Source organism: Eulemur rufifrons, chromosome 19 (assembly GCF_041146395.1).
Source record: "Eulemur rufifrons isolate Redbay chromosome 19, OSU_ERuf_1, whole genome shotgun sequence".
NCBI lineage: Eukaryota > Metazoa > Chordata > Mammalia > Primates > Lemuridae > Eulemur > Eulemur rufifrons.
In genome coordinates, this window is record NC_091001.1 from 46,580,257 (window position 1) to 46,600,753 (window position 20,497).

At 43.4% G+C, this 20,497-nt stretch overlaps 1 protein-coding gene and 1 pseudogene across 1 annotated transcript in view; both read left to right on the forward strand.

Annotated features, from left to right (window-relative positions):
• The first annotated feature begins 12,010 nt into the window (after positions 1-12,010).
• The window catches only part of LOC138399874 (immunoglobulin kappa light chain-like), a 51,656-nt gene continuing 43,169 nt past the window's right edge, over positions 12,011-20,497 (forward strand). Inside the window, exons 1-5 of the mRNA XM_069494565.1 lie at positions 12,011-12,059; positions 12,461-12,777; positions 14,459-14,472; positions 15,939-15,961; positions 19,939-20,247. Of these exons, the coding sequence (XP_069350666.1) occupies positions 12,011-12,059; positions 12,461-12,777; positions 14,459-14,472; positions 15,939-15,961; positions 19,939-20,247 (712 nt within the window). The remainder of the gene's footprint in view (positions 12,060-12,460; positions 12,778-14,458; positions 14,473-15,938; positions 15,962-19,938; positions 20,248-20,497) is intronic.
• Positions 18,736-18,832, forward strand: LOC138400320 (U2 spliceosomal RNA; annotated as a pseudogene).

The window sequence follows — 20,497 nt, forward strand, 5'->3', positions numbered from 1 at the left end:
ATTATGGAACTACGGGGAATGGCTTAGAAATGAAGTAACAGTAGTGCCCATGGATTCAGATTTTAGTTGTTGTGGGTGTGGAGTGAAAAATTGAGCCCACTGCCAAAGGACCCCTTTGATGCCTAGAAACATGACAATTCAGATTAACATGAAGTTTCACTCTTGCCGGTGGAATTATTTATCTGAAAATTCAGGAGGTGTTGGATATTTAATTTTTAATAAATAAAGAGTGGTTTGGGCAATCAGACTAGACACATCTAGTTAAACCTTGAGAATAAGAGACTCTCTCAGAAGAATATTTAGCCAGAATGAGGGGAGGAATCACATTCTTTTGTTGCCTGTCTTGGGAGCAGAGCAGTGCTCCAGGCCTAAGAAAGTTGAAATCAAGAATCCTTAATCTTTCAATAATGGTTGTTTCAACAAAAGTTGAGTGTACCAGGGCACTAATGAGTGAGAGAAAGGAGCCATGTCAGCTCAAGTAAGGAGAAAAAATTAAATGGACGTTTTACTCGTTAACTGAATTGGCATACGAAATGAGAAGGATCACCCAGCGCCCTCAGAATGAATGTTCTTTACTGTGCATCAGAAGCATTGTCTATCTCCTCTTTCATCCACCTACAAAATCCAAACTGTGGTTTGAAAATAATTTCCTTTTACTCCCATCACTCTTGATGGCAGGACCAGTGTCCTACTGTAATCATTTCTTAGCGCCAAGAGCAAGTATTGTCATTTGCTCATGTTTTCTGCGCAGTTATTCATTCAACAGTAACTTTTGGTTTCCCATCTAGGCATTGGGAATGCACACTTATGTCAAAGTTAATGACATTTTCATTCATAACTTTTTTTATATTTGGTCACAAAAAGTTACATCAGTTTTCAAGCATTTTTTTTCAGTGCCACACATATTTTATTCCAAACAAAGTGAAAAAAGACATTATAAGAACTGATGTGTCTACACCATGGTTTCAGGCAGACATGCTCTCTGATTTTCTCCGAAGGGCAGTTTCAAGTTGGACAACATCATGTGAAAGAAACTGATTTGTGGGCCATGATTGTTTAAACCCAAATGTCAAGAAATCATGAGGAAGAGATAAAATTTTGTAAGCTATTTTAGTTTATATGCATGTGAGCTGTTTACATGTGTTTTCGAAACACATTGTTTTCAACCTTTATTCTGTGAATTTTCCCAGACCTTCACCATCAGGAGCTCCTTCCAGCATTGAAGCTTAAGGAGAAGGAAATTGTAATTGGACACATCTGGTCCTGAAATGGGCCACCTGCCTGAGGTCAGTCATCAGACCCTCCCCTGCCTTCCAGGACTGACCCCCAACCTCCCCATCAAGCCTCGCCCACGCCGAGGGCCTCTCTTCCTCCAGTGCTGAGTACAATGAATCTTCATTATCGTACGTCTTACATGCAAACTTCAAAATGATACCTACTGACGACTCCTGCAAACTTGTTTTGCATTGACCAGTTGATCTGCTTCAATAGTGGAAAGAGTTAACTATCTTGATTTCAATGGAATGCACTACATTTTTTTTCCAGTAAAAAAGAAAACATATATTTTTGCTTTTATGACTTTCCACTTAGTATTACAGATTTTGGGAACACATTGAAGGCATCATATGAGGGATTATTGCACATGAGTGAATAAGATGACCCTTGATCCCACGTTCTGATGTTCCAGTCGTGCCAGGGGAGGGAGCCCTGCAGGAAACAACAACTACATTGATGAAAGTGAGTAGAATAATTCCTGGAATTGATAAATAATACATAGAAATGATTTAACGGGATACAGTGTGGAAATGTGAGACTATTTATCTTTGGTGACCAGGGAAGTTCTCTGGGTTATATTCGAGGTGTTCTCTGAACGGTGACAACCATATGACCATATGGCTGAATGCAAACTGCAAAGACCAAGGGAGCAATTGTGGAAAGTGCAAGGACTGGGAGATTTCAGATAAACCATGAAGTGTTTATTGAAAAACGAAAGGTCCTATCTACTAGTACAAATGCCAAGGAGTCCGATAATAATCAGATGCCTTACATGACTTTATTCCCTTAAAAGCTTAATTTATCACGATATATTTCATTAAGCATCTTGGCCTAGGTCACACCCATGGCACAGAAGTGTCTCTGCTCAGCAGCTGCAAGCCCAGGTCTGCGCCCCTTGCTCCTGCCTCATGATCCCCAAAGCCCCTCCCTGACACCCGGGCCCTTGTCAGAGTGTGGGTCACTGTGTCAGGTGGGATCCACCTGAGGCTGACTCAGGCATAGATGCACGACCTGAGGCTCTGGCCCTCTGGGTCCTGGTGCTCTGGCTGCAGCTGAGAGAGGGGAATGTTGCAGGGCCATGTGCTGGGGTGCACAGGTTCCGTGAGACAGATTCAGGTGTTATTCAGCAAGCACAGCATCACTGTCCCATTTGGCATGACTTCAGTGGCAATATCATGGTGTGGAAGATCATCAATACTAGAGAATATCTGTGTTTTGCTTCTGCATCTAGAATCTAGTGGCAACATTGTAGGTCCCAGTCTCCAGCTTCCCTCTCACTGTCTGCCAGAGAGAGGGTCTCCTTCACCTCCGTGGAAGCACCAGAGACCAGGGAAGGTTCCAGCAACCCACCCATGGTGCTCCATGCCTTGGCCACGCTTCATCCTCCACAGCTTGGCACACTGGCCATTGGACAGACTCTGTGATTAACATGTAATAGCTTGGTTGTCCTGATGATGTTGGTGATTATTATTGTTGAAAACTGTGCTGTCTCACGTGGCAAATGCTAGCAGCACATATTTGAATTAATCTAAATTAGAATTAATTTATATTAAAAAGCTAGTTTCCCAGTTACACTAGCTACATGTCAAATGCTCAATAGCTTCATACAGCTAAGACTTACACCACTGGACAGCAAAGATGTAGACATCTTCATCATCTTAGAAAATTACTTAGCAGTTGTCTAAATAATTACACATGGTCACTTACAATATTATAGGTCAGAGCACAAACCTCACAACATCTTAGTCCAGAAAGTGGGGTGGCACCCCCATGCTCTCTGGGCTGCCGTAGCTGCTGTGGTTCTCAGAGTGGCTCTGGAAGGGGCTCAGGGTTAGGAGGAATGAGGCTGGGCTGACAGAATTAGACAAGGCACCCACTGATTCCCACCCACCTGCTGCCAGTGCACCCTGCAGGGTCCCTCCCAGCCCACCCTCTCTTTTCTAAAACCACAATTTTGGCATCTTATGTCACTTACAGAATGCAGACCCAGATTGTTTTGTGATCAAAATCTTCCTGAATTCCTGGTGACCTGCTAGTCTTTTGTCCTTAACTAGGCAGACAACTTATTGATTAAAGGAATCCTTTGTGTTCCCTACAAAACTCAGCCTAGTGATGGATGTAACAGGATCCTCTTCATGGGTATAGAGAAAATATTCACAGGAAGACTCACTGGGAGACAAAATCAGAAATCTTCTAAGCTGCTACATCACAAACTGCCGGTAGATGGCAACCCCACAGTAAACAAGAGAGACCTGCCCTTAGAACTACTGGGAAGGGAAGAGGGATTGTCCCATTGTCAATGGGGGGCACCTAAGACTTCTAGGGGGCCTCCCTTGTGACCTACAACACCAGGGAGGGGTTGCCATGGGCTGAGTTGTGGGGAAACCTCTGCCCTGTGCTCTGAGAGTGGAAGCCTGACCTTGCTGCTCCCTGCTGCCCTGGCTGTGTCCCCAGTGCCCCTCTGCCAGGAGCTGAGTTGTGTCCCCAATACATATGTTGAAGCCCTGACCCCAATGTGGCTGTATTTGGATATAGGACCTATTTGACTGAGCTTAGATGAGCCATAAGGGTGGGGACACTGAACCAAAAGGATCAGTGTCCTAATTAGAGGAGACACCAGAGAGATCTGCCCACCCCCTCTGAGGAAAGGGCAAGTGAGGGCGTGACTGGAGAATGGCCCTGTGCAAACCAGGATGAGGGTTCTCATCAGAAAGAGACCCTGCTGGATCTTGATCTTGTATATCCCAGCCTCCAAAACTGTGTGAAAATAAATTTCTGTGGTTTAGGCTTGACCCTGGGGCACTTTGGAGTGGCAGAGCGAGCAGACTAATCCACCATCCTGACCCTCCCTGAGCAGGACCAGCCTCAGGAGGCCCCTGGTGGACATGGGGACCCAGCTTTGCTCCTCTTCCTCCTGTTGCTGCTTTTCTGACTCGTGGTGAGGAAGGAGGACTCAGGCTCATCCTCAGTTTGTCTGCATTAAACATGAACGTTCCCTTGAAGGTGGAGCTGTTGGCCTGTTTTGCTTTCTGATCAGAACTGCATCAAACTGAATGAGCTACTTGCTTGTATTAATATTTGGAGATGTTCATGTTTGTTCCCCACATACATGCCAGTGGGGAGGTTGTGTGGACTCTGTCTCCAGCCCCTCCCTATGTCCCACAAAAGAGAGTCACTGTTCCCTGCAGGGCTGGCCAGAGTGTTGACAGCATCCTAGCCTGGCACCAGCAGAACTCAGGCCCAACTCTGAGCTACAGCTGGCTCAGGTGCCCCCTGGACATGATGTCTTCCTGGGTCAGGGGTGGTGGGCCAAGACAGATATCACTCTGGCCATCAGCAGCTGAGCTGCCTTCAGGGGCATCTGCTCCCTCTTCCTGTCACCTCTCAGCACAAACCTCCCCAAGCTGCAGCTCTGCCTGGGGCTGCTGAGAGTCTGGGGCCTTCTCTGGGGAGCAGTCTGGGGACAGCTCTGAAATAGTGCCACCTCTCTCCTCTCACCTCTTCCACCTCCTCTCGGGACACCTCCAGGACATCTCGGCATCACTGCAAGGAGGCAACAGGGTGTTTCTCCCACCTCCTACTCTGAACTCATCATTGCCTCATGCAGAACTGTCCCGTCTTCAGGGCGACCACTCTTGTTTCTCTCACACACCGGCCCCTTTTAGAGCCCCTTGTTTTGACTCCACTCCATGAATACTAGTGGAAGGACCACTGAGGGTAAGTTGTTACCTTGGAGCCCAGAAAGTAAGATGGCAAATACTCAGAAGCTTGTGCACAGGGAGATGCGGCCACCGTGCAGAGTCCCAGCAGCCAGGTGAGCCGTGACAGCTGGGCAGGGAGACCCACATGGCCCTGGAGTGTCTCATCCTGTGACTAAATAGCCAGTGAGCTTCTGTGCTGCTCTGTCTGATGGAGCCGCCCACGGAGGACCTGCCCATGCCAAGCTCTCTGGACAAAACGTGCCTCCACTCAGGCCCAGACCCACTGCCCATGTCCCCAGCACCTCTTGCTCTGTGCTTCCCAGACCCCTTCCAGACGCTCAGTGTCCTCAGCAGTGGACAGGTCCCTGCTTGGCTCAGCAGGGTCACAGAGGGGGTCCTGAGCTTCCTGACCCTTTGCAGTGGGAAAGGGCCGTGGGGGCCATTACTGGCTGTAAATGTTCTTGCTTTACCACATTTAAAATCGTATTTACGTCAGATATTAAAGTTATATCTATTTACATACAAAAATCCTACTAGGTTTGTTTGTAACATAGATATATAGTATTTACAGATTTATCAATATACTTTATATCTACATTATATATAGTCGATATGTAAAATTTAAACAACACATACATATGTATAATTGATTTATGTATTTTGCACATTCCCCCATTTAATCCTCACAACAATTCTGTGATACAGAGGTTAGCAGTACTCTTTCTTACTTTGTAGGTAAGAAAATGAATTGAATAATGTGTAATTAACTTACCCAAAGCCATGCAGTTAGGAAGCAATAAAGCAGAAACTTAATCCCAGGCTAAACATTTTAAATCATATCCTGTGCCAACAATTAAAGTTACATATTATAATTTATTTATAATATAGATATATAGCATTTATAAATATGTGAGTATAATGTATACCTAAACTATTACGTATTAAATTACTTATATGTGCAATATAATTTTATATTCATTTGTTTAACGTGTGCTCCTTTTCTTTCTAATTGGAACAAAATCTGGCTGAGTAAAGACCCAGGACGTTTGCTGACCGTCCCTCTCTGGCTCCAGCTGGAGTGAGGCACAAAGGGCAGGAACCATAATAAGCTCTGTCCCCCACCGCTCCTCCGCCCCCGGCATCTTGGTCATGCCATGTCTGTGGCTAGAGAAACCCAGACCGTGTCGAAGAGTTTATAAATTCTACTCTCTTCTAGTCTCCATTTGTCTTTTTATATCTTAAGCCCAAAACAGCCCCTTTTTCTTCTTAATTTCTCCCTCCTCCAAGATCATGAAAATAGAATCATCCTTAAGCAAAGACAAAAAAAATGGGAGAAAACATAATATCTGGGGATAGTATGCACCTCCTCATCACCAAAATGGCGTTTGCAGATTTCTCCCTGTTAGTTGTTTTTGATGGGAAGATGTTCCTGCCAGGTTCCTGGCAGAGGTTGCATTTGGAGTGTTTTCAGAGAAAATTTTGCAACTGTTAGTGCTGGATTCCGGGCAGGGTAGCAGAGGTGGTTCTGCATTCACAGCATGGAGGGGGCCAGAGTGAGTCCTGGGAAAGGCTGTGGGGGTCCCACTCTCGGGGACCTGAGCCAGGGGACCTGAGCTGAAATCTAGGATGGGAAGCCCATTTCATCAGTGGCCACCCCTGTCTGCCGTAAAAGTTGGGGACTCCTCTTTAGTGAGGTCTCCTTGTGGCCCCAGAGCAGTGACTGTCAGGCACCTTGGTGGAGGTTGGATCAAGCAGTGTGGGGGAAGGAAAGCAAGACACTAGGGTCTACGTTCTGAAGGAAGATAGAAAAAATAACACATTAGGACTGGGGTTATTGAAGATGTGTGTCCAATTGCCCTAACAGCCCTCTAAACTTCCAGGGCTCCCCGCTCCCTGATAGCCAATCAAGTCTGCAGTTGTTGAAGTCTAATGTCTGATTCTAGGCTTGCTATGAAGTGAAGAGTCTCAAGAGATCTGTTTTTTGCCTATGCTTCTAGGCAGGGACATCATTTTCCTCCTGGTTGTTGTCCAAAGATAAAAAAAAAGTTTTCTCCAAATATTGCTGATTTCTTCAGAAGGGTACTGGTTCCCATCTCATGGCAAACTCCCGACAACCCCATGGGACTAGTGCATTCTTCCTTTGGTGGCTCTTTTTTGCATGTGCCCGCCCCATGCCTCCCCCATAAGCCAAGTCTCCATAAAGGTCCGATGACTCCTGCACTACCAGGCTCTGAACACTCCCCACCAGCATGTTCCTGGGCACTCTGGTTCAGCTCCTCTGGAGCCTGGCTTTCTGGAGAGCAGGTGAGGGGTGGCCCTGGGGAAAGATCAGGTCAGTGAGCCCCTCTCCTAAGTTGGAGTGGCTCCTGTTCTGCGCATGTCCCTGCCATGCACCATAAATGCCACTTTCCTCTTTTTCTCTTTAACAGTGAATGGGGACATTGTCCTGACCCAGACGCCAGCCTCCCTGTCGGCACATCCAGGAGAGACAGTCTCCATCTCCTGCCAAGCCAGTGCCGATGTACATGGAGAAATATCTTGGATTCGGATTAAACTTGGACAGAGACTTGAACCCCTTATATCTCATGTCACAACCTTGGCCCCAGGAGTCCCAGCTCGGTACAGCAGCAGGGGAAGTGGAACCAGCTATGTCTTCAGTATCAGTGCCCTGGAGCCTGGGGACTCCGGGGAGTATTACTGTATGCATGACTACGGTTGGCCAAGCCACGGTGGTGCAGCCTGTGTGCAAAACAGCCACCTGGTTTTGTAGGGTACCTGCTTGCAACGGATCAGCCAAGATCCCTGGCGATGTAGCACTGCGGGGGCTTCAGATGTAAAATCCTCATATTTTCTGAGTAGATGCAGCAGTCCCTGTCTGGACCCCCGCCCTTTTCCCTTCCCTGCACTTCTGCTGACTCCGCATGGCCACATCCGCCCCTCAGCAACCTCTCTCTGAAGCTGGGGAGGCAGCTCTGCCTGCACACATTGCAGACCACAGGGCCTGGGACGAGCATCTGCTAGGACATCCCTCAGTGAGTGATGACAGGGGAGGCGGATACACGCCCCAGCCCCCCACCGTGCAGGTGGAATGACCCAGGCATTTCCCCGTATTTCCACGTGGGCTTGAGCTCCAGTGTCCTCAGTGGTAGCTGTTTGCTGAGGAGCCTTTCACTGTCCATCTCCTCTTCCCTGTCTCACTTTCCTCCTTCCCCCCCAGGTAAATAGCCCTGCAAGGGCTCAGGAGTCCACCTAAGAGTGTGCAGGGACACAGTGGAGTGAAACACTGACAATAATCACACAGAAAGGGTCGCTGGGAGATCAGCACGCCTAAGATTCCAGAAACATCTAGCAACAAAGAAGGGCAGAGGCTGCTGGTATCAGCCAGGCGGTGGCGCCACTGCAGCCCCCAGTGGCCTTGCTCTGTGGAGGACCCCTGCTGACAGCCTCAACAGCCCCCAATGCAGCCTCTCCTGCAGCTGTCCCAGGGGAGGTCCCTTTAGGGTTCATTGTTGACGGTCACAATGGCTTGCTCCACAGAGGACAGTGGCAGCCTTCACCACTGAGGTGACCTATAGCCATAGTCACTCACACCCCAGAGAAAGAGTCACTCGCACCTTTCCTCCCACCCATACTTCCAAGAAGGAGTCAATGTGCTGCCCGGGATGAGGGCTGCTTCCCAGCCCTGCAGCACCCTGCCCGCTCTCTGCACACCCCAGACCCAGCTCCGTGGCCTTATCTCGCCCTGGCAACTCAGACACCTGAATTGTCTCTGCTGCAGGCTGGCCCATGCCTGGGCCCCAGAGCCTCTGTCACGCCAAGTGTACCCACACTCCAGACCCCTGTTCTGTGGTTGCTCTGGAATTTGCTGAAGAAATAAAACACATTGAAGAGTGTTTGTAGGCATACTTCACAGAGATTGTGGGCTTGGTTCCAGCCATCACAATAAATTAAGTGACTATCATAATAAAGTGAGTCCCACAATTATTTTGGTTTCCCAGTGCATACAAAAATTATGTTTACACCACTCTTTAGTCTATTAAGTGTGCTTTAACATTATGTCCAAAAAAAGTACATAGCTTAATTAAAATATTATTGCTAAAAAATGCTGACACAAAGACACGAAGTGAACATATGCTGTTGGAAAAATGGTGCTGATGGACTTGCCTGAAGCATGGTTGCCACAGAGCTTCCATTTGTGAAAAACACAGTATCTGCAAAGTGCAACCAAGTGAAAGCACAGCAAAACAAGGCATGTCAGCGTTCTTGAAAAACTCCTAGAGCTTTAGGTAAAAAAAGTCTGTGGTCTTTTGCCTGGAACTGCCCCTTTCCTTCCCAGCTCAGTCACAAAGAACTGCAGAACTGGAGTTTTACCAACATAAAATGGCAGCAAAAAACGGCAGTTTGTTACCAGTGGAGGTAGACATGAAACTCCAGTGTTTCCAGCTAAATGTGCTGAACTCTGCAGGAAAGGAACAGAAAAGCCCACAGCTTTGCTAGTCCAAGGTGACAGCTTTGGTTGGAGCAGCTGGTAGATCCACTGAAAGTTAATACAGGATTCCTGGAAGTGATAGAGCCAGAGAATTGCTGAGATAATCTCTCCACATATTCCTGCTGATGTATAACTACCGATATGAGTGACAGGGAGACTCAAGAGGACCCAGTGAAAAATATAAACATAGGAAGGTCAGAACTGCCATACTTTGTTGCACTCTTCAAACCACACACAGAGGAATTGGTAGATTACTGAGCTTGAGGTGTTTGAGCAAAACTAATGCCCAAGTCATTGGCAACTACTAAGCTATCCAGATCCAGGGGCAACTTTTAGCTAAACATTAAGAATTAAAATTACAAAAGAGCAGAGATTTCAGTGTCTAAACAGCAAGTTAGAGATAGATTCTCCAGTATAAGTCCAGACAAGTTACTAAAAACAAATTCAACAACGCTTAAAAATAAAATGGAATCCAGACTTCTGTATTATTTGAGAGACATGCAAGAATATATTATCTAAAATATTTAGTTTCCCATAAAAATTCCTGTAAGGAAACAGGAAAGCATCATCAATATTGAGGAAAAAAATAGTGGAAGCTATGATTGTTCCTAAATATCAGATTTATCAATTCCTTAAATAAGTTACAAAGGTAGTTCAAGTAGTTTTCTAAAACTAGGATCCATAACTGAAAAAGGAAAATGTAAAGACAATGAGTGAACAAATAGGGCCTGCCAACTGAGAAACAGAAACTGTGGAAAAGGACCAAATGGAAACTCTAGAGCTGAAAAGTACAAAAGCACGATTGGAAAGTTCACTAGCTAGGTCAACAGGAGTTTACAGTGGCAGAAGAATTAATGAACTTGGAGGCAGGTCACTAGAAATGCTCTAATATAAAGAAAGAAAGAAAAAGCTTAAAAAATGAAGACAACCTCAGAGATTTATCAGTCAATTGAAAAATACCATCAAATATGTAATTAAAGTCACAAAGGAGAATAAAGAGAGAAAGTGGCCCGAAAACCATTTGGAGAAATAATGGCAAAATATTTTAAGAAGTAATGAAACCCAATAATCTATAGATCAAATAAATCAGTGGAACTTATTCAGGATAAACTAAATGATATTCATACCTGTGCACATTATAGTTAAAATGGTGAACCAAAGGCAAAGGGAAAATCTCAAATGCATCAAGAAAAACATGGCTCACTATCCACAGGGAAACAATAATGAAGCTGTTGGCTAACTTTTCACCGTGACCAATGAAGGCTAAAAGACAGTGGAATGACATATTTAAATGCTGAGAATACAAACTCAACCAAAGATTCAATATCCAGTGAAAATATACTTCAAAAATAGAAGCAAAGTAAAAACATTCCTTGATAAGTAAAAATGAAGAGAAATTAATACTTGCAGACATGCTGTACAGGAAATTCTCCAGAATCACAGTAAATGACAGCAGAGAGTAAGGCAGTAACTTGAATCCACAGGAAGAAATGAAGGTCTTAAAAAAAAAAAAAGAAGCTAGAAACTTCACTTTATAACAGGATCTAGTCCAGGGTAAACCAAATTGTTGTGACAGATGTCAGAATACCAATCACCATGGTTGGGATGGGGGAGCATTAATTGATGGGGAAGGGGCATGAGGGAAGAATTTGGAGAACTTGAAATATTCTACAGTTTAATCTGATTGGAAAATATATGTAAAACTTTATTCAGTTCCACATTTAACATTGCTGCCCTTTACTCTGTGTTCTATCTCAATTAAAAAAAATCAAAAAGGCCAAATCTAGATTCTTTTAAACAAATATGAACAAAGAACTAATAATCATCAAATATTTATGGAAATGCAACCTTATCAAATAAGGGTTTAAAATGTATCCAGGATAGTGCTAAGAAATAAGAAATCTGTAAACAAAAGACAGAAGGAAACACTTAAATTTATCCCACATAGACAAAATAGAGTTTTTCTCTATTACTTTCCCTCCTAACACAGAATACACTTTCTGTCACTTTGTTCTCACAGGAGAAGCACACCCCCCTACCATAGGTACCTTTTTTTTTTTTTTGAGACAGAATATCTCTCTTGCCCAGGTTAGAGTGCTGTGCCGTCAGCCTAGCTCACAGCAACCTCAAACTCCTGGGCTCAAGCAATCCTCCTGCCTCAGCCTCCCGAGTAGCTGGGACTACAGGCATGCACCACCATGCCTGGCTAATTTTATATATATATATATATATATATATATATATTTATAATTTTTTTTTTAGCTGTCCAGATCATTTCTTTCTATTTTTAGTAGAGACGGGGGTCTCACTCTTGCTCAGGCTGGTCTCAAACTCCTGAGCTCAAACAATCTGCCTGCCTTGGCCTCCCAAGTGCTAGGATTACAGGCGTGAGCCACCGCGCCTGGCCTATTGGTTCTTTCCACTCCAATGCACCCAGCAGGGCATTTGCATACTGTAGGGAGGCCCTTCCCCTACAAGTCTGAGATAAAAGCTCAGTGCTGACCTTACCATGACCAATCAGGACTCCTCAGTCCAAATTCTCAAAATGAGGTTCCCTGCTCAGCTCCTGGGGCTACTGATGCTCTGGGTCCCTGGTAAGGACAGAAGCAGATGAGGAAGGAGAATGGGGTGGGGGAAAGCTCTGGGGCCCCACTGCCATGTGTGTTCTGTACATGTGTTAGATGTGCACGTCTTGTCTTCCAGGATGGGGCATGTGAGTTTAGATCTGAGAGACTGAGGAAGATTCTAGAAGGAGCAAGGACCTGTGCTCTGGTGAAGACTCTCACACAGAGAGAGGGGGATAGTATAGGAGAATTCTAGAGGCCTTTGTGTGCTTTGTAAACCTCAGTTCTTTTTGAAATAGGAGGTTTTTGGGGTATGAATCAAAATCACACACATGAAAAATGATTTAGCCAGAAATAAATAACAAAAGGAAATTATGTAAATTGCTCTTAAGGTTTGTACATAACCTTGCACTTCTCTCTCATTCTTCTAGGATCCAGAGGGGAGATTGTGATGACCCAGAGTCCACTCTCCCTGCCGGTCACCCCTGGAGAGCCAGCGTCCATCTCCTGCAGGTCTAGTCAGAGCCTCCTGCACAGCAATGGAAACACATATTTATACTGGTACCTGCAGAAGCCAGGCCAGTCTCCACAGCTCCTGATCTATCGGGTTTCCAACTGGTTTTCTGGGGTCCCAGACAGGTTCAGTGGCAGCGGGTCAGGCACAGACTTTACACTGACGATTAGCAAGGTGGAGGCTGAGGATGTCGGGGTTTATTACTGCATGCAAGCTCTACAACTTCCTCCCACAGTGGTAAAGCCCCAAACACAAACCTCGCTGCTGGGTGGCCCAGCTGCTCACAGTGTTGTTGGGCTGGTGAGCAGGCGCCATACAGCACGTTGCAGGGAACCTCAAGGAATGGGCAGCAGGTGACTGATCTGGCCCATGAGTGCTGTGGCTTCACCTCAGCGGGCACATATAGTACCTGTCAGCTGTGACAGCCTTGGCCTGGCAGAAGCTACAGGAGAATGGAGGGATCCAAGTGCCCTGCGAGAAACCAGGCAGGACAGAAGAGAAAGCTGAATGGAAAGCTCATCCTAATCTTCCCTGCCTGCCCTACATTTATTTGTCAATTAAATCCATTCAGTGTAACAGCTTTCTCATGAAGTCTGACTGATACAAATCCAAAACTAATGTATTTTTTGGATTTCATTTTGGTTGAATAGTTACTGGTGCACATGTACCTGGATTGGTTTAGTGATATAGACTCTGCTCCTTCCCCTCCACCCACCTTCACACTCCCTCTGCCTTTATTTTTTGTTAGCACGTGTCTCTCTAATAAAGGGGCAGGCACAGCATTTTATACTACTGTTTCAGGGAGTACTCAAGTAAAATTGTCCATATTCTTGGGTTTTGACTGCTCCATAGACTTTGCTAAATCTATTTAAAAGCAAAAGTCATGTGTCAAAGTTTTTGGTCAGTGAGAGGCACAGCATGTTGAAATAAAAGGAGAGATTTTTGAATGCCGTATCTGCATTATAAAAATAAATAACCAAGTCTGGAAGAATTAGAAAACACACATTTATATGCCATATTCAACAGAATTTTTGAAAATATAAGATAACATAAGGTAATTTTGTCCCCCAAGAATAAGAATATTAGAATTTGGGGCAGCAGTAAGGAGAACTGGAAGGACACGCGGTAGACAGCAGCTGTTGGTGCAACACCCAGCTCCGCTGCTCACATTTGTCACCGTGGGAATGCTGGTGATGGTGGGGTTGAGCTACAAACCCTGATGGAATCTCCTGTGTGTTTCTTGGAAACACTCACAGTGATGCATAGTTCCTGCCTGGCCTTCAGGTTGGGCCTTGATGCCACTGCAAGCTCATGGGGAAGTCATGCATCAAGCAGGCTCTGAGGCCTTAGGGACTCACAGGTTAGCAAATTTCCTAGCCAAATGCACTTTAGGTCATATGAAACATTCGTAGTCATCCCAGTAGGGTGCAGGTGAGCTTCCAAATTGATTCTTCCCACATCTTGTATCTGGATGTGACTGAAAGAGAATGGTCATTCAGGAGAGACCTTGTATAAAAATAATTCAGAGGTTGACCAGGGTGGAGCTGAGCTGAGACGATCATCAGGAGATGCAGGGACAGGAGCCCAGGGCCCACGTCTGAGACATACATGAAGGACAATCAGTGCAGCTTTATAGAAGGAAATCCACAGGAATGAGGGAGGTTTAACTCTACCTTTCTGGTCTAGCCCCAGTTACTGCTCCTGACCCAGACCTCAGCAAATGTCCCAGGGAGAAATCCAGCCTGGTATTACAGGTTCAGCCCTTGTCCAGTCTGCTAAGGCAGCTCCACGCACCTGCCAGAATCAGCTGGATTCTCCTCCCAGTAGCATCCTCTGTCTGGGCTGAGCCCAAATCCCCAACCACTGTCAAATCTGGCAAATTTCACTAAAGAACACAATGACAAGAGAACATCAGCTGACCTACAAAGGGTATTTCCTCACTGGAATGCTAGGTCATCTGCTCTGTATTTCTTCTATAGTGCTCTCATGTCATCACAAACATGACTTTTTAAATTTCTTTCTTGTTGTCTTCTGCTTTTGTTATGAAATTTTTATTTGTCTTCTAAGACCTATAGCATTATTACTGAACGTGAAAGTTATTTTTTTTAACTTCAAATTAAGCGCAAACTAGTACAACCTCTATGGAAAGTAATATTGAGATACCTCAAAGAACTAAAAGTAATAATACCATTTGATCCAGCAATCCCAGTACTGGGCATCTACCCAAGGAAAAAAGACATCCAATAATAAAGACATCTGCACATGAATGTTTATAGGAACACAATTCACAGTTGCAAAGATGTGGAAACAACCCACAACCCATTAATGCTCTTCAATACATTGGTGCATTAATAAAATGTGGTACATATATACCATGGAGTTCTGCTCAGCCACGAAAAACAATGGTGAACTATCACCTCTTATATTATCCTGGATGGAGCAGGAGCTCACTCTCCTAATTGAAATATCACAAGAATGGAAAAACAAGCACCACATATACTCATCATCTATTTGGTACTAATTGATCAACACTTATGTGCACATATGGAAGTAATATTCATCGGGTGTCAGGCAGGTGGGAGGGGGAGGAGGGCACCTATTAGGTGCAGTGCTCACTGTCTGGGGGGTGGGCATGCTTGTAACTCTGACTCAGGGAATATATGTAACCTAGATATTTGTACCCCTGTAATATTCTGAAATAAAAAAATAAGTAATATTAATGAACCAAAAGCATACACAAAATTATCCTTGCTATACCACTCACTGGAGACAAAATGAGTAAAATCCAGGTAGATTTGTTGATAGGAGTCGTTCAAGATCATCCACCTAGTTGAAAAACATCACAGAGAATTCTGGTGACTCCTTTTTGGGGCAAAACTGTTCCTCAGTAGTTCCAAAGATGGACCCATAATGCTGCTATGAATATTCAAGTACAAGTTTTTGTGTGTACATATGTTTACATTTTTATGTATTAATACCTATCAGTGGAATTGCTGGATCACGTGGTAAGTCTTTGTTTAAACACATGAACTGCTGGACTGTTTTCTAAACATGCTGCACAATTTTCCATTTCTACTAGCAGAGTAAATATTCTATTTTACTATCAACCCAGGAAATGAGAAGCACAAACTTCTCAGTGAGTAGGTGTTCAGAGGAGCTCAGGATGTAAGAAAATAAATCCAAGGTAGCTCCGAGATGCTCACTCAATGCTTCTTAAAGTTTTCATGGTCTTACCAAACCTGGGTATATGTTTTTTTCTCCCTGGTGGATGCCAACTCACTCCCAAGGTTGTTTAGAGGAAGGGATAGGCTGAGTAGATACAAAAGTTTGGTCAGATAAGGAAGAACTGGCTCAAGACATAAACTAGGAAGAACAAGTCAGAATGAAAGATGGAGAGCTGAAGAATGTGAAATGAAAAGTTTCTGTGGGAAGAACAGAAAATTTGAGCAAGAATTTCCTTGTACCTATCTAAAAATGATACAAGCCATATATGACAAACCCACAGCCAACATCATACTGAATGGGGAAAAATTGAAAGCATTCCCACTTAGAACTGGAACCAGACAAGGCTGCCCACTGTCCCCATTACCTTTCAACATAGTACTGAAAGTCCTTGCAAGAGCTATCAGGCAAGAGAGCAGAATCAAGGGTGTCCAAATAGGGACAGAAGAGATCAAACTCTCACTCTTTGCTGATGATATGATATTATATCTAGAAACCCCAAGGATTCAACCAAGAGACTCCTGGAATTGATCAATAAATTCAGTAAAGTCTCAGGATACAAAATCAATACACAAAAATCAGAGGCATTCATATATGCCAATAACAGTCAAACGGAGAACCAAATTAAGGACTCAATACTCTTCACAATAGCAACAAAGAAAATAAAATACCTAGGAATATATTTAACTAAGGAGGTAAAGGACCTCTACAGGAAGAACTATGAAACACTGAGAAAGGAAATCACAGAGCATGTTAACAGGTGGAAAAACATACCATGCTGGTGGATCGGAAGAATCAACATTGTTAAAATGTCTATACTGCCCAAAGTGATCTACAGATTCAACGCAATCCCTATTAAATTACCCTCATCATTTTTCACAGATATAGAAAAAATAATTTTACACTTTGTATGGAACCAGAGAAGACCTCATTTAGAAAAAGCAATTTTAGGCAATAAAATCAAAATGGGAGGTATTGACTTACCAGATTTCAAACTATACTACAAGGCTGTGGTTATTAAAACTGCATGGTATTGGCACAAGTGCAGGGACACAGACCAGTGGAACAGAACAGAAAATCCAGATATAAAACTATCCTCATATAGCCATCTAATCTTTGACAAAGCAGACAAAAATGTACTACGGGAAAAGAATCCTTATTCAATAAATGGTTCTGGGAAAACTGGATAGCCACACGTAGAAGACTGAAACAGGACCCACACCTTTCACCTCTCACAAAAATCAAATCACGGTGGATAACAGACTTAAACCTTAGGTGTGAAACTATTAGAATTCTAGAAGAAAATGTGGGAAAGACTCTTATAGACATTGGCCTAGGCAAAGAATTTATGAGGAAGACCCCAAAGGCAATTCACAGCAACAACAACAACAAAAAAAAAAAAACAAATAAATGGGGCCTGATTAAATTAAAAAGCTTCTGCACAGCCAAAGAAACTGTCACAAGAGCAAACAGACAACCTACAGAATGGGAAAAAATTTTCACATGCTACACATCCGATAAAGGACTAATAACTAGGATCTATTTAGAACTCAGGAAAATCAGCAAGAAAAAATCAACGCTATCAAAAAGTGGGCAAAGGACATGAATAGAAATTTTTCAAAAGAAGACAGAAGAATAGCCAACAAACATATGAAAAAATGCTCAACATCTCTAATCATCAGGGAAATGCAAATCAAAACCACAATGAAATATCACTTAACTCCAGTGAGAATGGCCTTTAGCAAAAAGTCCCAAAACAATAAATATTGGAGTGGAGGCAGAGAGACAGGAACACTCATACACTGCTGGTGGGACTGCAAACCAGTGCAACCCCTGTGGAAAGCAATGTGGAGATACCTTAAAGACCTACCATTTGATCCAGCAATCCTATTATTGGGCATCTAGCCAAAACAACAAAAGACATTCTATAAAAAAGACATCTGGGCCGGGCGCGGTGGCTCACGCCTGTAATCCTAGCACTCTGGGAGGCCGAGGTGGACGGATCGTTTGAGCTCAGGAGTTCGAGACCAGCCTGAGCAAGAGCGAGACCCCATCTCTACTAAAAATAGAAAGAAATTATATAGACAGCTAAATATATATATAGAAAAAAATTAGCCGGGCATGGTGGCGCATGCCTGTAGTCCCAGCTACTTGGGAGGCTGAGGCAGGAGGATCGCTTGAGCCCAGGAGTTTGAGGTTGCTGTGAGCTAGGCTGACGCCACGGCACTCACGCTAGCCTGGGCAACAGAGTGAGACTCTTGTCCCAAAAAAAAAAAAAAAAAAAAGACATCTGCACCTGAATGTTTATAGCAGCACAATTCACAATCGCAAAGATGTGGAAACAACCGAAATGCCCATCAGTACATGAATGGATTAGTAAAATGTGATATATGTATACAATGGATTATTACTCAGCTATAAGAAATAACGGTGATATAGAATCTCTTATGTTCTGGATAGAGCTGGAACCCATTCTACTAAGTGAAGTATCCCAAGAATGGAAAAACAAGCACCACATGTACTCACCAGCAAATTGGTTTCCCTGATCATCACCTAAGTGCACATATGGGAATAACAACAATTGGGTGTCGGGCAGAGGTGGGGGGGAAGGGGATGGGTGTATACCTACATAATGGGCACTTAGGTGCGCACTGTCTGGGGAATGGACACGCTTGAAGCTCTGACTCAGGGAGGGGGGGATGGGGCAATATACATAACCTAAACTTTTGTACCCCCATAATATGCTGAAATTAAAAATAAATGAATAAATAGATAGAATCTTTTTTTTTTAATTTTTTTTCAGGAGGATGCTATTTTTTTGGGGTATATATATTTTTTCTTTTTTTTCTTTTTCTTTTTCTTATTATTATTTCAATTATTACTATTATTTATTGTGGGAGTACAAAAGTTTAAATAAAATTGACATCATAGTAGCTATCTTTTTTTTCACTTAACAATATATTGTATTCTATCGCTTCTTGGCCTTTTGGCTAAGATCAAGTGTAGTATCTGTTCTTATCAGTTTAATATCTGATATGTCAAAAAAAAAAAAAGAAAAAAAACCAATATATTGTATTCTTGAAAATTGCTGACAGAGTAGATTTTAAGTGTTCTCACCACAAAGCAATGATTAAGTATGGGAGGTAAGGCATATGTTAATTGGTTTGATTTAACCATTCCACAATGTATATATATTTCAAAACAGCATGTTGTACATGATAAATATATAGAAGTTTTGTCAATTAAAATAAATTAATTTTTAAAAATTAAAATAAAAATAAAATTCAGAAGAGAGTCTGAAATAGAGATACAAGTTTGTTCCGTGCATCATAGTTTTATGCAGTGACAGCAATGCATTTTATGTCTTACCACCGTATTTATGTTTCAATTACATGTTAAAATTATATGGTCACCAATTAAACTTAGTTGTTTTTTTTTATTACTATTCCTAAACCATAAATTGCTTGATGCATTAGACCAGAGGTTCCCGATCTATGGTGAATTGTGTAATTATTTCATTATATATTACAATGTAATAACAATAGAAATAAAGTACACAATAAATTTAAAAAAAAAATTATATGGTCACAAACACCTGTATTCAATATCAAAATTTATTCATGTTTTTTAGTTGACTGCAGCAGATTTGAAAGAGTAAAGTTGACATAAAAATATTTACCTTTGTAGCTACTGTTAAACTTTGAAAATCGTAGTCTTAAGTTGATTCCTGGGCCTTTGTGGTCACACAGTCACACTTCTGGGGTAAGGGTATTTTTGTACCCTATGTCCTCTGTTTGTCTTCACAACTCACTGCACAGGCACTTTGCTCTCATACTCTTGGGTGCTTTGCATAGGCTCCTCAGCCACGCAGCTGGCTGCTCAGAGCTCTATTAATGGGGTTCCCTGGAGAGGGGGCCTGAGTGCCTGAGGCAGGTGAGTGGCAGCAAGATGGAGCCACAGCCCCAACTCCTGGCCTTCCTGGTACTCTGGGTCTCAGGTAAGAGGTTTACAGGAGTAATGTCTTCATAAAATTGGAAAAATGATTTTTAATACGTACAGTGAAAGAATATTTCATCTAAAAAGTTTGGTTATGACTTATAAAAACACATCTTTTATATATATTTTAATATGTAAGTGATGCAATTTATTGTCACTTTTCATTCCTAATTGCAGGTGCCTGTGGGGACATTGTGATGACTCAGTCTCCTGGTTCCCTGGCTGCGTCTGCAGGAGAGAGGGTCTCCATCAACTGCAAGTCCAGCCAGAGTCTTTTGTCCAACAATAAAAACTACTTAGCCTGGTACCAGCAGAAACCAGGACAGGCACCTAAACTGCTCATCTACTGGGCATCCACCTGGGCATCTGGGGTCCCTGACCGGTTCAGTGGCAGTGGGTCTGGGACAGATTTCACTCTCACCATCAGCAGCCTCCAGGCTGAAGATGTGGCAGTTTACTACTGTGGGCAGAGTTATAGCACTCCTCCCACAGTGCGTCAGCCCCGAACACAAACTCTAGGGCTGCCTGTCTGCGGGTGTCTGAAGCATCTACTGCTTCCTCCCCACACAGCCCTGCACTTGCACACTTCCTCTATCCGCCTGACGGGCTGTGTGTCCTGATTCATTTACAAGAAAGCGTGCAGATCTCAGAAGAGAATCTAGTAGCTCAATGTGTTCTTTAATCCACTGGTGGAAAGTATCGCTCTGATATAAGGCATTTTATTGAGAGAAAATGA